The 16,584-nt window shown below is 39.1% G+C and overlaps 1 protein-coding gene across 1 annotated transcript in view; it reads right to left on the bottom strand.

The window, feature by feature from the left end:
• Nucleotides 1–16,584, bottom strand: part of RADX (RPA1 related single stranded DNA binding protein, X-linked) — a 46,765-nt gene that overhangs the window by 13,569 nt on the left and 16,612 nt on the right. The window contains exons 4-9 of the mRNA XM_069942947.1: nucleotides 13,399–13,507; nucleotides 10,104–10,195; nucleotides 7,878–8,000; nucleotides 6,216–6,323; nucleotides 2,113–2,280; nucleotides 1,417–1,553 (exon numbers count right to left, since the gene is read on the bottom strand). Coding sequence (XP_069799048.1) covers nucleotides 1,417–1,553; nucleotides 2,113–2,280; nucleotides 6,216–6,323; nucleotides 7,878–8,000; nucleotides 10,104–10,195; nucleotides 13,399–13,507 — 737 coding nt within the window. The remainder of the gene's footprint in view (nucleotides 1–1,416; nucleotides 1,554–2,112; nucleotides 2,281–6,215; nucleotides 6,324–7,877; nucleotides 8,001–10,103; nucleotides 10,196–13,398; nucleotides 13,508–16,584) is intronic.

Raw genomic sequence — 16,584 nt, 5'->3', positions numbered from 1 at the left:
ATATTTTAATAAATCAGACAATTCCGCATGCTACGATATTTAATGTTTATTTATATTTTTATAATAGGCAAGGGGGTATTTTAAACTTTTATTGCATGGGGGGGGGGTTTATAAGGTTTTTTTTAATACTATTAAAAACTTTTTTTTATTACACCTTTTTTTTTTTCCCTGTAAAACATGCAATCAATAGATTGCATGTACTGATCTATGCTATGCCATAGCATAGATCAGTGTTATCGGCGATCTATGCATACATCCTGCCTGAGAGCAGACTCTATACATAGATGGCCGAACCGACAGAACGGAGGATTAAGTGGATTACTCCTGCCTTTCAGCACAAGCGATCAGGACATGCTGCAGGGGTCCCGACCACTCAGTGACAGATGCTTGTTCTGTCACTGAGTACCTTAAACGCAGCGATTGCTATAGATCACGGCGTTTAAGGGGTTAATGAGATGCAGCTGCCTCTCATTACCTCCAGCCCCGTACACACTGATGTGTGCGGGACCACTCTCACTGCAGCGGTCCCGCACACATCAGAAGCCCTGTCAGTGCAGGAACGTGTATATACATTCCTATTCCACGGGGTATGTGCAGTAGGAACGTATATATACATATTACTGACAGGAAGGGGATAAAAAAATACTGTGGGTGGGTGATATAATCTAGGCCCCTGCTTCTTCTTGCTTCTGAGACAAGCTGTCTCAGCAGGAACTGTCCACAAAGACTGAGGTGGGACACCACGGTGACTGGCAGAGTGAGTAGTTCCTGAGACATCAGACAAGCAGGAAGAAGCCTGGATCACTATGGTAAACAAGCGGCGATCTGCAAGTTTAGTGCTCATTCACTGAGCCTATTACATGGCTTGATCATCATGCAGCAAGGGGCTGCACAGACATAGTTAGGGATGTCCAAGCAGCCCTTGCTTTAATACATTACCTCTTCACGCTCCCCGGTGTTCTCTTCGCTTCTGCCCACAGCCTCCAGTGCAACTTCACAGCCTTCAGAGCCAATTACTGACTACAGCAGCCACGGCTCAGCCAGTGATTGGTTGAGCAGCCTGTTACTTCAGAAACCAGCTCTAAAGTTGCACCGGAAGCTGCAGGCAGAAGCAAAGAGAACACCAGGCAGTGTGGAGAGGTAATATATGAACTTTATTATTTTATTTACAGATTCATCAGCCGGCGACCAATGATTTTAGGTCCGGACCTAAAGACACGATCAGCCGATGATCATTGTTATCAGCTAATCGTTGTCTTTATTACACGGACCGATGATCTGCCGATTCGCCCTAATATGGCCCTTAAACTGGAAGCAACCATGCTGATCACAACCCCACATCTATATATTTTAAGCATGCTTGAGACATTAAGACATCCTCCTCATGAAAAAATCACAGATAATATACACACATACCGTTTCCATTTTAGGGGTATTATCAATAAATGCACAAGCAGCGATAATACCCTGTACAGCGACACGCTTGTGCTCCCTGTAATGAAGCTGCTCAACTATTGTTTTCAATTCCCTGATGGTGGTCAGTATTTCCTCGGCTGCAAAAAAATATATATATATTTGAATGTATACATTTTGTAGTTAATATACGTCCATTTGTATTTCTAAGTAAAGCAAACAAATCTCTTCCATTGAATTTCTGAGCAAAATCAGGTAAAAACAGAGCTTACAATGCATGCAGGCTAATATCTAAAGTGAGATTATTGCTTTCAAGCTACTACCATTTGCCGGAGGATTCTGTAAGGATGGTTTACTGAGAATTTTGGTCTAGTCACATGCACCACTCCTTCACTGCAGTGTTCAGCATAGCAACATCCACGTCTGTGCATGTACTGAACAGTACCAAAGGTACCAAATAAAGAAAGTCCCCCAAGGCAAAGTTCAAGAAAACTTCTTGAAGTACTAAAGGCTAGACAAAAAGTGTATATCCTGTATGTCACAGAGATTATGCCAAAATGTGTCTATAATCTATGTTATGGAGGGATTATGCCAAGTAACATGTCCCTAGGAATATAATAGGATGCGTGTTATGCAAACTTTCCATGCAGGTTGACTACGGAAAATAAAAAAGTATGAAGAACACTAAATAAAACTAACTTTTTCTATCATTACAGAACTTGGCAAAGGTTGATGGGATTGGTGGATAGGGTTGGTAGCCGCCAATTGTCGTTTTCTTCCTGATTTCAGCTTCATTTTGAGTTTTTGTCCATTTTATATAGTTCTTTACTTTCTCGTCGCTTCTGTATGGCTGTCCTATATGATAACCTGAAAATAAAAGAAAAGGTCACATTCATGAACTGCACCACCTGATAAACCAAGAGCAAGATTTATAAGCATCTACTCCAGCAGAAGAGGAGTTCAGGAAGCCTTATTAAAAAAAAAAAAAAAGTGATACTTACCTGCAGAGATCCCCTATCACAGTAGTGCCCTGGTTTTCCACTTTCACCAGGTGACATCATGACAGAAAAATTGCTGCTCATCCAATTACTTGTTCACAGAACAAGGGACAGACTGAAGGCTATTACTAACCGAGATGGCTCACTGACAGCTCTACAGTTCTGCTGGAGGATGAGATATGGCAGAATAGCAGTATTATGCAATATGCACAAAGTCTCTATAAGCAACCTTATGCTCTTAGGGGATGGGTTAGTGCTCATTTCCTTGAGGCCATCATAATCTAGGATTTTTCTGTCAGTAGACTGACATTAAATTCAGCTGACATAAATCACACATACGCTGCTGTGCTGTCCATACAGACAATGCAGGAAGGAAACAATTGTTTCTTACACAGTCAGAAAAGTTCATAAAAATAAATGGCTGTATTTTAAAAATAATTTTTCAAACCATTATTCATTTCCATTTTAGGGGTTTGTTTAGCTCTTTAACACTGATGGCTTATCCTTTGGGTGTGGGTCTGATTCTCGGGAGACCAGCTGTTCAGTCTTAGCTATTACCTAATAGAAATGAAGGGGGCAGCAAGTATCCAAGCATAGGGCATCAAACTTAAAGCAAATGTCCCAGTTCGAGTAGTGAAATTTTACACTACCTTGTTGGAGCCGATGCGGAGATCCCAGTGGCACAGTCCAATTTTCAAAGCTACGCCCATTTCCCGAGATTATTGTCGGTTTTGTCATGTGCACCAGCCCACTCTATGCACCGAGGGAGGCCTGGCACCGCCCGTGTAATGATAGCCTCTCCCCTTGGTGACGCAGCCACACTTGATTCTAATGGAGACGCGGCACCAAGGGGCTGGGAAAATTATTACACTGTGGGCGATGGGCCCACCTCCAGTGCATAGAGTGGGCCAGTTCACATGAAGACGTCAGTGAACTAGCCAGACCTTTCTCCGGGAAGGAACAACCAAGCCAAGGAATGTCAACAATTAAGGAAACCACCTAAGAAAGGTATCCATCCACAGACAGCTGTTTCGAAGTTTTTGCCCCTCATCAGTGTGGAGTAGGTTTCTGGCTAGTGGGAGCAATGACTAGTAAGTGCATGCAAAAGGACAATGGTTGACCTCAGGGAGATCAACCAAAACACCACAGAGACACCATCACATGTCTCAACGTCAGTGTATTCTAGAACATTGCCCCCTGAAAAATCAAATATGCAAAAGAACACTGTAGAGACACCATCACGTGTCTCGACATCATTGAACTAACCAGACCTTCCTCCGGGAAGGAACAACCAAGCCAAGGAATGTCAACAATTAAGGAAACCACCTAAGAAAGGTATCCATCCACAGACAGCTGTTTCGAAGTTTTTGCCCCTCATCAGTGTGGAGTAGGTTTCTGGCTAGTGGGAGCAATGACTAGTAAGTGCATGCAAAAGGACAATGGTTGACCTCAGGGAGATCAACCAAAACACCACAGAGACACCATCACATGTCTCAACGTCAGTGTATTCTAGAACATTGCCCCCTGAAAAATCAAATATGCAAAAGAACACTGTAGAGACACCATCACGTGTCTCGACATCATTGAACTAACCAGACCTTCCTCCGGGAAGGAACAACCAAGCCAAAGAATGTCTTTAATTAAGGAAACCACCTAAGCAAGGTATCCATCCACAGACAGCTGTTTCAGGGTTTTTGCCCCTCATCAGTGTGGAGTAGGTTTCTCTGGTGTCTCTGCGGTGTTTTGGTTGATCTCCCTGAGATCAACCATTGTCCTTTTGCATGCACTTACTAGTCATTGCTCCCACTAGCCAGAAACCTACTCCACACTGATGAGGTGCAAAACCCCGAAACAGCTGTCTGTGGATGGATACCTTGCTTAGGTGATTTCCTTAATTGGAGACATTCCTTGGCTTGGTTGTTCCTTCCCAGAGGAAGGTCTGGCTAGTTCACCGACGTCGAGACACGTGATGGTGTCTCTGCTGTGTTTTGGTTGAGCTCTCTGAGGTCAACCAGCATCCTTTTAGTTCACATGAAGAAACCTTCCCCAATAACAGGAATTTTGAAAAATGGACTGTGCCACTGGGATCTCCGCACCGGCGCCGACCAGGTAGTGAGGAAAAAGAAAATAAATTTATTACTAACATTAATTCATTATCGAACTGGTACATTCGCTTTAAACCCTTCAGGGGCTGCTGATTTTCCTACTAAGTAAAGTTGGTAAACCAGGTACCTAATATATGAAAAAAAAAAATAATAATCTGTTTCTTTAGTTAAAGTAACCTACATCCATGTACCGTTCTTTTGTTTCTGTAAACCATGACCTTGTGACTTTGCCCACACTCCATCACAGTTACTAATGATCATTACTGCATACTTCTATTCTCTTAATTTAGTCAGAGATATATAGAGATGAGGATTATTACACTGTCCATGCAGTAGGAAGAAATAGTAATGTCCCTAGCTATCTATGTGATGCTGTGCTGATGCATCATGGGATTGATAGGATATTTGCAGTCAAGATGGTGGCATATTGGAGGTCACATGACCCAGATATAGTAATAAAACATATGGATGCAGAAGAGATGAGATGAAGCTTATGAGACAGTTTCCAGGCAAAACCTACTGATGAGCTATCCACAGCATAGCCAATTAGTAACTAACTGGCAGGGTGCTGACAGCCGGCACCCACGCTGCACAGCGAACCAGGATTGTCTGTTCATTGTAAGGGTGTGTTTACAAATACAGATTTTCCATTGCAATTATTAAAGCCAAAGCCAGGAACAGACTATAAACAGAGAAGAGGTTATAAAGGAAAAACTGAGATTTCTCCTCTTTTCAGATCCATTCCTGGCTTTGTTTGCACCAAATGCAACCAAAAATCTGTATGTGTGAACACACCATAACGGTGGCTATGTGTAACTGCAGTTACAGGCCGCCACCGCTACACAATGTGGATACATCATCAGTACAGTATGTAGTATCGATGCAAATGTTTTTTAATTTATATTTTAGGACTTTAAAAACATTAAAATGTCACTGTCGTTAAAATTTTTTTTTGCTGAAACCAATAGTACAGGCGATTTTAAGAAACTTTGTAATTGGGTTTATTTCCCCCAAAAATGCATTTTTATCACGAAAAAAACAGTTAGGGGTGAAGCTCTCCCCCCTGTCTTCATTGTTTTCTATGGAGAGGGGAGGGGTGGAGGGAGATGAGGCACCAAAACAGGACAACAAAGACTTAAATTTACAGCTACATCACCAGGCTATCACCTATAAGGTGAGCACTGACCTCTCTGACCTCTGAATAGTGCTTTCACACAGGTCCCGCTGTGTAATCCTTTGTCCTCTGCTCTCTGCGCTGACTAATCTCCCTCCTCCCCCCTCCCCTCTCCATAGAACAGACAGGACCCGACTGATGTAAACCAGTCGAGATTTCTTGATAATGAGCAGTGAATGAGAGAGGAGGGAGGGGGGACCTGGGGAAAGGTTTTTTGAATGCAAATAATGGCATATTCGCCTAATAAACCCAATTACAACGTTTCTTAAAATCGCCTGTACTATTGATATCTGCAAAAAAAATTAGATGACAGTGACACTTTAAAATAAAACATTTTAGAAAAAAAATTATTTCTGTATTACAAGAGCCATAACTCAATCCCAATAGACATAGCTGGTTGGAGTTTGATGAATACAGAAATGCTAAAAATAGCAGGAAGTAGTTAAAAAAATATATATTTATTTCCTTTGCTGAAAAGTCTAAAAATCCCAACAGAATGAGATTTAATCACTGTATTTTTCTTACCAGTTATAAACACTTGACTTTCATTAGTAGTTGTAAGATAAGGCTTATAGGAGACATCCTCTGGGTATTCTTGCATCACACGCATCTGGGTGCACACCAAATAAGACACTAGGAAAAATAAAATAAATTACTACACATATTCACATGGTGAAGCATCTCACCTGTCAGCTATTCAGGTAACAGACCATTTGTGTAATACATAGGGTACACAGAAAGGGGTCTAGAGAAAAAGAAGCCTCCCCCCCCCCACCTCTATTTTATTCATATGCCCTAACAGGACATACAGACAGGGGTCTCCTTTATGAGATATTAAAGGGGTAGTGCGGCGCTAGGAAATTATTCACAGAATAACACACACTTTACAAAGTTATACAACTTTGTAATGTATGTTATGTCTGTGAATCGCCCCCTTCCCGTGTCCCACCAACCCACACGTGTACCCGAAGTGTTGGTGCATTATACATTACCTGATCCGTGTCGCGTCCGTCCGCCATCTTGTGCCAAACATAATCTTCGGCCGAACCGCTCCGACCGTCCCTAGTGCAGGCCGCCTTCTGCAGCGTCATTAGATGCTCAGCCGCGATTGGCTGAGCATAACTGTGCCGCACTACCCCTTTAATTGAAGGTATTTTCTAGAATTCCAATACTGAACGCCAACTGTAGGAGGCCTTTCTTTGTTTAGCTATGTTGTTTCTAGCTATCCCTCGACTCAAAATAAAAACAAAAACATAAAACATAAAAATTTTACTTGTGTGCACACCTAGTGCATTCAGTCGCAGGTCTGTGTCATGTAACCTGGAACCAAGTGAAAGTGAGGAGAGGAACTTGACAGTGTGATCGCCTCTCACTCGTTCTACTGAATAGTCAGACCCTGATCAATAAAAACTTTTGACATGTCCCCAGGACATTTCAAAAGTTTTTATTATTGGACAGGTAAGCTTTAATACTCCTCACCTTATAAAAGCCTTATCAGTGGGGAAGATTTAAAAAATTTACCAAAATTTTGTAATTTGGGGGTGGGGGGGTCTTCACAGTAATACTGAGGCATCTGTACTTTGTGGGTTAGTACAATTACAGCGTTACTCTCTACTACTTATATAAAAAAAAAAAAGAAATCCTAAAAACTAATATGCTTAAAAATGGAGTGAATGGGACATTTTGATTCTGGGGCTTTTTATTAAACTTTTTTCTCATATACGATGTGACTAAAAATTTGCAATTTTCATTTACACATTTAATGTATTGAAGTGATAACATTTTATTAGTTTGGACAATTCTGCATGAGACCAAATATATTTACTTTTGCTTTGAAAAATATGAAAGTCGAGGGAATAATTTTTTTTAGGGGAAGGCTTTTTTTTATAATTTTTTTTATTATTTGTGCTACACTTGTCAGACTGGCTATGTTGACAATATGATGTTTTAATGAAAGCAGCAGGTGTCAGCCGTAGTGTACGAATCATGTTGCTGATGCTAAAAGACGATGCAGCGATGTGAAAGGCTTAAAGCTATTATTTCTTTGTAAAGCTGCAGTCTTTTACAGTAAATCATTGTAGTGAGCATGCCTGTTTCATGCTGCCTGTGGTTTGGGCGACATGTTCCCCTTCATATGTCTTAGTTAATACACGTTCATTAGGCACCAATGCCATTCTTCATACATACTTGGACATATCTTTTCAAATATATCCGGCTGTGAGGTTGCAAAAATTTCAAGTAGAAATGGCTGGTCTGAAGTCCCATCAATCATTTGAACCCATCGATGTACCCAGAAATCTTCAAATTCATCTAATGGAAAGACAGAAATCAAGGACATTGAAAGACAATAATTTAGTTATAAGTCCTGAATTTGTTCTCTGTCTTCAAAACTAACATGCAACATCACAACAATAAGTGTAACAATCTAGACTTGCTAGAAAAATGGTTCTGCAGATAACTGGTTTCTCAGTTACCCTCAGTCTGTACTATTAGGGTATAAACCCACACACCGTATACACAGCGTATTTACTGCTGCGATACGCAGCAAATACGCAGCAGATTAGATCTAAATAACTGAACACAGCACTGATACACATATCTTGACTTAAATATATGCTGTATGTAAGAAACAGTGGGGTGCCTGTAGAGGAGGTCCCTAAAATGTACACATTGCCTCATATTGTTGCAGCAGACATTACAAAGCATCAATACATATAGAGCTTCCTTGAATCGCCTTTATTTATAATGTCCTGGAGAATCTTTGCCCCGGAGACCTATATTGAGGCATTTTCATGTGTAATTTCATTTTTATTCAAAAATGATAACATTACAAAATGATAGCAATAGGTGCAGAAAAATCAAGTACACGTTAGCTATTATGTCAATCACAAACACTGCGCCAAAATATACAGGTTACCATCATAAACAGAATACCAGCAAGTCATCAAACAGTTGTCCATGCGTCATATGTCCTAATTTGTTTCACTGCATGGCAAATCAATCTTTTATAGAAGAAAAGAACATAAAAGAAGGGAAAAGAAGAGCATGGGTCATTTTTAAAGGGAACCCTTATGGTGAACCTTAAACAGAGGCACAATGTGGCTCTCTGGTGCACCAGTTTTATTAACCTTTTTATTCTTATGGAAACCAGGCTGTTTGGTACACGAGGGGTGGTGCCTTGCCCCTCTGTGCAATGAGATGACTGTCTGCTCACTCTTCTGGCAATGCCCCTAATGAATACTGAGCCAGCCCTCCGCAGCAGCTGTAACTGCAAGAGGGGCAGCCGCAGCATCATGATATGAAAAGTAAACAGGCGACTGTATCAGTGCTCCAAAGGGTAAAGTACCCCCTCTCCCAGTGCATTACACAGCCTGGTTTACATATTAATAAAATAGTTAAAGGGGAACCCCAGCAATTTTTCCTCTTTCAAATCAAGTATTGGCAGAAAGTTATATAAATTTACTTTTATTTAAAAATCTCAAGTCTTCCAGTACTTCCAGTCTGACACAGTGCTCGCTGCTGCCACCTACAGTAGGTCCATGTCAGGAACTGTGCAAAGCAGTAGCAAATCCCTATAGAAAACCTCTTCTGGACAGTTCCTGACACAGACAGAGATGGCAGCAGAGAGCACAGTGTCAGACTGGAAAGAATACACCACTTCCTGCAGGACATACAGCAGATGATAAATACTTGAAGACTAGAGATTTTTTTAAACAGAAGTAAATTACAAATCTGTAAAACTTTCAGCAGCCGATTTGAAAAGAAGAAAAATGGTGCCATATTAAAAAACACCATGTGTCTCTGTGTAAGGCCTCCTATAAGTATTTCTCAGCAGGTTAGAATGCTCCAGTTGGTCGAAACGTCGCTTCTGATATTGCTTTCATGTGAAGTGCAATAAAAGTTAAAGTGTACTTTGATCAGTAGGGGTAGCACGCTGCATTTTGCCGCTGTCAATCCTTTGGGTCCAAGCAGCTGCATAGACTTATAGTGCAGAGCAGGCCGACCAGGTTTGTGCACTGGGGGAGGTAGACTCGCCCCCAGTGCACCAAACCACCTTATTAGCATAGCAAATAAACGTAAAACTGCATGGAATGGGTGGTGAGGATGAAGGTAAGAGACATACCTTCATCCTCTGTGCCCTGTGTGGGAGATATCAATAGTTTAGCTTTGTCTAGCCTTCTGATAGTTTTACTTTTAGTTTTACAAACTTGACAGCACATTAAATGAGACCAGTCAGATTTAAAAAAAATAAAGCTTATTCCTTAACGCCAAAAGTTGTTGCACAGGTTAATGGAACCCAAAATGACAGTGTTTGCCCTATGTCAGGTAAAGTAGGCCTATGTATATATTTGCCTTATTCATCAAGTTAAGACTGACTTACATATAATAACATGGAAGCTATAACCTACGTACCTCTTTTTCGTAATCTTTCACATCTTCCAACATAGGTTACGAGTCCTATAACATCACAGATTTTATTCTGAGGTAGGTCATTGAATTCCAATCTAAAAGACAGAAAATAGTCTATTAAAACTTTTTTTTTCTGTGATATAGCCTTGTTTAGATTATGTTTAAATGGGTAATATCCCTTCAAAAATAACTTCTGACATGTCCTAGAGACATATCAACAGTTTTGATTAATCTGTTAACGAGTTACTAGACATAGATAGTACTTGTCTAAGTGAGTGATTCACTCCCCAGCTTGCTGTAATATAGTTCACATTGTCTCCTTCAGCGAGATAAAGATTGCAGTGAGCTGGGGAGTTAAGCACTTAAAAGGGGTATTCCCATCTCAACTAACACTACTTCGGGCTTGTCAAGTTAATATTTTGGCAAATGTATTAATTTAGCAAACTCCTCCTCATATACTGCTATTTCCCCGTCAATTGTTGACAATTCATTGTCTAGGCTACCTACTGACCACCATCTCACAATAGTTCAAACTATTTTTCCTAGAGAATATCCCTTTAATTTGTAGTAGACATTGAGGCCTCCTGAGAGGTGCCATGAGTCAGCTACGAAACGTTCAGCTACAATCACATGCAACTGAAATGGAGACCTTGTGGCCGGGCATGCGGCCATAACAGATGATAGCCACAACTAAAATGCCTTTTGGGCGCTTTACTGAAGTGCAAATCACAGGATGTGGCTAGTGTTACGTTCCTAGAAATGACTTATCGAGTTCATGGGATTCATACGTCTTTATATTTCTTAGAACCCCTCAGAATAGACATCTCAACTGTTAAAAGGCAACTCCAGCTAATTTTTTCTTTGCTTTCAACTGGTGTCAGAAAGTGGCAGAGATCTGTAATTTACTTCTATTTTAAAAAAAATACTTATCAACTGCTGTATGTCCTGCATATCAGTGTCTATGCCTATGACATACTGTAGCGGATAAGTACTGGAAGACTTGCGTTTTTTTAATAGAATTAAATTACAAATCCCTGGAACTTTTTGACACCAGCTGATTTGAAAGATTTTTTTTGGGCTGAAGTTGCGCTTTAACCAACATTAACTGTGTTTCAACTTTGTGTGTGTGTGTATATATGTGTGTGTATATGTGTGTGTGATGTCAGTCTATAGTAGTTAAACCCCTTCAGGGTTTAACTGAATTTACTGAATTTACTGAATTTACGTTAATTTAGGTGTATGAGGCCACTAACTGCTATATTTTTGATCTGTTAACCCTTTAAAGGACCTAACCAATTTTTACTTTTGCGCTTTTGTTTTTACCTCATGTTTAACAGACCAAAGCGCTTGCAATTTTTCACTTACAGACCCACAAGATGCCTTATTTTTTGCTACACCAACTGTACTTGCAACTACAGTACATATTTAATGTTTCCATAAAATCTGCTGCAAAACCAAAAAACTGAAAGAAAAAACTTTTTTTCTTTCTTCATTTTGGGGTGGGGCGCTCTTTTTTTTTTTTACGTCTTTCATTCTATGGTAAAACTGACATGTTGTCTTTGTTCCTCAAGTAAGTACAGTTACAAATGATATGCAACTTATTCTATTTGACTGCTTTTTAAAAAATTAAAACCTTTAAAAAATTTTTTTTAAATCTAAATGTTTTTAAAATCTTTATAACGCTTTTATCCTTTGGTCTGTGTGAGATGTCATTTTTTGTGGCATGATCTGCACTTTGTATCGGTACCTTACTTGCATATATGCAACTTTTTGATCACTTTTTATTCCTTTTATTCTGGATTTAATGAGACTAAAAAAATCTGCAGTTTTGCGCTTACGCTGTTTACCATGTGAGATCAAGAATGTGACAATTTAATAGTTTGGGCAATGGCAAATATGTTTATTTTGTATTTATAAAATGGGAAAGTGTGTGGGGGGGCGAACATTTAACTCCACTAGGGGGCGACATTGTTAAAAAAAAAAAACTGATTCCTCATAGGAATCAATGTAGTATGTATATACTAAATTGAATCCATTATTCTGCTGCTTGATTCTAAGGGCTGCTGGAGCGGTGAGCGATCACATTAGGGGAAGCCTGATCACCCCCACTGCACCACTAATGATGATTTTTAACACCATTTACTTTTGACAGCTGCATTTAAGTGTCTAATTAGCAGGTGCACATTTAAGAGTCTAATAGCCACAGTCTACGACTGCTATTAGCGACGATATTTAGAGCGGGGTCACAGAGGGGGGAAAAATGCCAGGATTGCTGATTTTTTTGTTACATTATATATTTAAAAAAATTTGTCAAAAGAGATCAAAACATCCGATCTACACATATGATACTAAGAAAAATTAGAGATCAAAAGCACAAAAAGGACACCCCATAGGTGAAAAATTAAAACCGTTATAAGAGTCACAATAAGGCCATTTTCATAATTATTTAAATAAATAGAAAATGTGTAAACTTGCATATCGTTGTGTGCAGACTCATGTATAGAAAAACAGTATCATGTCATTGTAAAGTACATTATATAGAAATGGACCCCCCTTAAAAAAAAAAATTACAGAATTGCATTTTTCCCCTATTTCTCCAATTTTTATTTCCATAAATAATATTTTTGATGTTCCGTCATAAATGTTATGGTAGCTTGAAAGGCATCATTACAAAGTTCATTTGTTCCTGAAAAAAACAAGCCCTCACATGGTCCTGTAGATAGAAAAATCAAAGCGCTAAAAAAAAAAAAAAAAAAAAAAATGTGGCTGTAATTTAGGGCTGGGTCATGAAGGTGTTAAAATTAATATTTTTCATTCATACTAACATGCCCCCCCCCCTCCACCACTGGATCATTCCTTTCCGCAGTGCTGGCCTGTTTTTCTGTTGCTGCTGTTTATTAGAAAACATTCAAAAGTTATCCTTATATTGGGTTTCACGCACAGTACTTTGTCTCAGTTTCTCCTTTGGTTCTTGAGCCACAAATACAAATAATAGAACATACGTATTTGACTTCCTACTGGTGCCATTTCTGGCTTAAAAAAAAAAAAAAAAAAAATTGCCACAAGTATGAACACGCCCTCCTAAAGGAGTCATTATTCTCTGTTGTATAACTGTGGCAAAAGTAAATTCTTCTAAAAAAAAAAAATGAATAAATAATAAAAGTACAAAACACAACAATGGTTTTGCATAACTGATAGACTACTGTGGCTACTAGAACATAATATGAAACAAATATTAAGTAAAACACACACAAAAAAAAAATAAAGGATTCAAATGATAAGCTAGAGAACTCACTACCTTGTGACGAATTGATATTTCACAGCTGGTAGATTCCACTCAGGCTTCACATTACTTTCAGATATAATGGTAATTTTGGACGGAGGATCTCTGGCATTCAGGCTTATTTCTGTAAATACAAATATAAATAGAACTGTATTTTTTTTTTTTACTACTAAAATGAATTTTCTAGGATTTCTATGGCTCAGTCAGAAACAGACAGACAGACACACACACACACACACACACAAAAAAAATCTATGACCATTTACAGCACACTGCATATAGTGGAAGAAATCTGTGCAAATTTAAAAAGTGTCACTGTTGTTATAACTTTTAACCATTAGAGGACCCGGCCAATTTCAATGTTTGCTTTTTTGTTTTTTCCTCCTTGTGCTTAAAAGGCCATAGCATTTGCATTTTTTCACCTAGAAACCCACACAAGCCCTTATTTTTTGCGTCACTAATTGTACTTTGCAATGGCAGTCTTAATTTTTTCATAAAGTACACTGCAAAACCAGAAAAAAATTCAATGTGTGGTGAAATTGAAAAAAAAAAAAAAAAAAAAAAAAAAAGCATTTCTTTTATTTTAAGGGTATTTTTTTTATGCCATTCACCCTGGGGTAAAACTGACTCATTATATATGTTCCCTAAGTTGTTATGATTACAACGTTATGTAACATGTATAACTTTTATATTATCTGATGGGTTGTAAAATTCAAACCATTGTTAACAAATATGTTCCTTAAAATCGCTCCATTCCCAGGCTTATAACGCTTTTATCCTTTGGTCTATGGGGATGTGTGAGGTGTAAATTTTTGCGACATGATGTGTTCTTTCCATCGGTACCTTGAGTGCGCATATGCGACTTTTTGATCGCTTTTTATTAAAATTTTTCTGGATTTGATGCGACAAAAAATGCGCAATTTTCGCTTTGGGATTTTTTTGCGCTTGCAGCGTTTACCGTGCGAGATGAGGAATGTGATTAATTAATAGTTCAGGCGATTATGCCCGTGGCGATACCAAACATGTTTAATTTATTTATTTTTATTCCGGCAGCTGGAAGCAACCGAATGCAGACCCCGGCCGGGTGAAGACACGGGGATCGCTCCTCCGGGACAACGTCCCGGGAGGGGCGATCTCCGTCACTAGACACCAGTGAACGGCTGCATTCGATTATCTAATTAGCGGGCACGGCGATCGGACTGTGCCCGCTTATAGCCACGGCCCTGAGCTACATGCCGCACCCGGGCATAGCCACGCGGCCCCGCTCTGAACACCTGTGGGCAGCTCTGGACGTACAGGTATGTCCAGGGTCGCCTAAGGGTTAAACCTAAATCAACAGTAGATGTGAAATAAAGCAAGTTTTGAAAGTTCTAACGACAGTGACACTTTACATGGAGAACTGCTTTGGATTTTAATCATGGATCTCACCCTTCAGGCTATGGTGCACATACATCCATTTTTTTCTATAAAACTATGGATATGGTGTATATAACTACTAAATACACAGAAACTGTGCAGAGGATGAAGGTAAGAGACTTACATTAATCTTTAGTGCTCCGTGCACACAAGGGAGATATCAGCAGGTTAGATTTGTTCCTTTTAAAGGGGATGTAACCTACACTTTATTTATTAGGGTCAGATACTAAAAGTTGTTATTTTATTCTAATCTGCTTCTATTTTCTGACCGTATTTTTTTTTTTACTATTTGTACATAGTTATGGGGGCTGCCATCTTGCCTGTGCGGTTTTTAACAGCATTTAGTGACATGCTTTACAACAATACTCATAGACATAAACAATAGACAAGGCTGTCCCCTTGAGATGAATGTGAAACATTACTGAGCTTGCTCTGTGACCTTTGAAGAGGTCATTCCACAGGAAGCTGCTATTGTCTCCTCTATCTACTCTTATCATATGTCACTGCAATGTTGTACAGGTCACTTTATAGCAGCCTCCTCTTATCACTTCAAGCAGATCAGGTGAAAATGAAAACTGCAAGATTTCAGAATTATTTTATAATAGACAGAAAATTGGAAAATTAGAAAAAAAAAGTCACCAATAATTCTTTAAAAATATGTTTAACATAAAAACATAATTTAAACAGTAAGTGACTTTCTGATGAAACATTTCCTTTACAGCATTAGCCATTTTTGTTCTGTGCCTTCCCTACTTTTGCTGCTGCTTTTTGGTGTTTTACTGCACTAAAAAATAAATAAAAAAATAAATAAATAAATAGAAACTGCGGGAAGTAGAAGAGTGTTGTAGTTTGCCATCTACAGCAGCTCCACAGACATTGAATTTGCCATTTACAACCCTTGACAACCTGTTTAAAGGCAACTTGTCATGTTGGAACGGCGACTATAACCGTGTAAGGCCATCTATTTGACTTCTTTGACACCTCCTTTCATCCTGAACTACATGGAGGCAATGAAAGAATAAAGACTCTCGCTAATAGGCTATGCTTATAGAACAGGTTAGACTTAGACATATTTCCATGGGCCATTGATGATTTTACTCCTTAATCATTGATGTTTCTGCCAAAAATATCTAAAATGCTGATTTCATCTTCACTGCAATTTTCCCATAACGGCAGCAATAAACCGCTGTTGCATGTGAATGGGGTTGCAGGAACCCCATTTCCTTGCATGGGATGTGGACTGTCATTGGATTTCGGTGTGGAACATCATGTGAACATACAGTAATTCATCTTAATTTTCCTTACAGCAATATCCTAATTGTATTATCACCATAAACAGATAATTTACCACCCAACTGAAGTCATGTAAATAACAAGCTATCAGCGTCACGCCAACCATTAATAAATGTGCGCTGTCCATCGGAAAATGACAACAAGCAGGAATGAATGAATATTTACACCTTTTCTTCTTTCTCAGCCTCATAAATCATAATCGCATCCCCAGACAAATACTGGAAATGAGGGGAACGTGCTCGGATGCTGTCACTGTGGCGTTTTACTAGACAGGTTTATTGGATTAGTGAGCGTGCCATGTTCAGGTATCACAAATGGATTAGAGAATACTTAATATGTGTGTCTATAAGAATCTGATATTACAGACAGATTAGAAAGAGCCGCTCTCTGAGACATCTCCACAATAGCACCTGAAAAGATGAAATATGGAGGAAATAAGGAGAGGTAACAGACAGGAGCACTTATTAAGGCAAATCTGGAAAGAACACGTTT

The sequence above is a fragment of the Dendropsophus ebraccatus genome, chromosome 10, assembly GCF_027789765.1.
Source record: "Dendropsophus ebraccatus isolate aDenEbr1 chromosome 10, aDenEbr1.pat, whole genome shotgun sequence".
In the NCBI taxonomy this organism is placed as follows: Eukaryota; Metazoa; Chordata; class Amphibia; order Anura; family Hylidae; genus Dendropsophus; species Dendropsophus ebraccatus.
The sequence above is the reverse complement of the archived record's forward strand: the minus strand, read 5'-3'. Positions and strand labels throughout refer to the sequence as shown.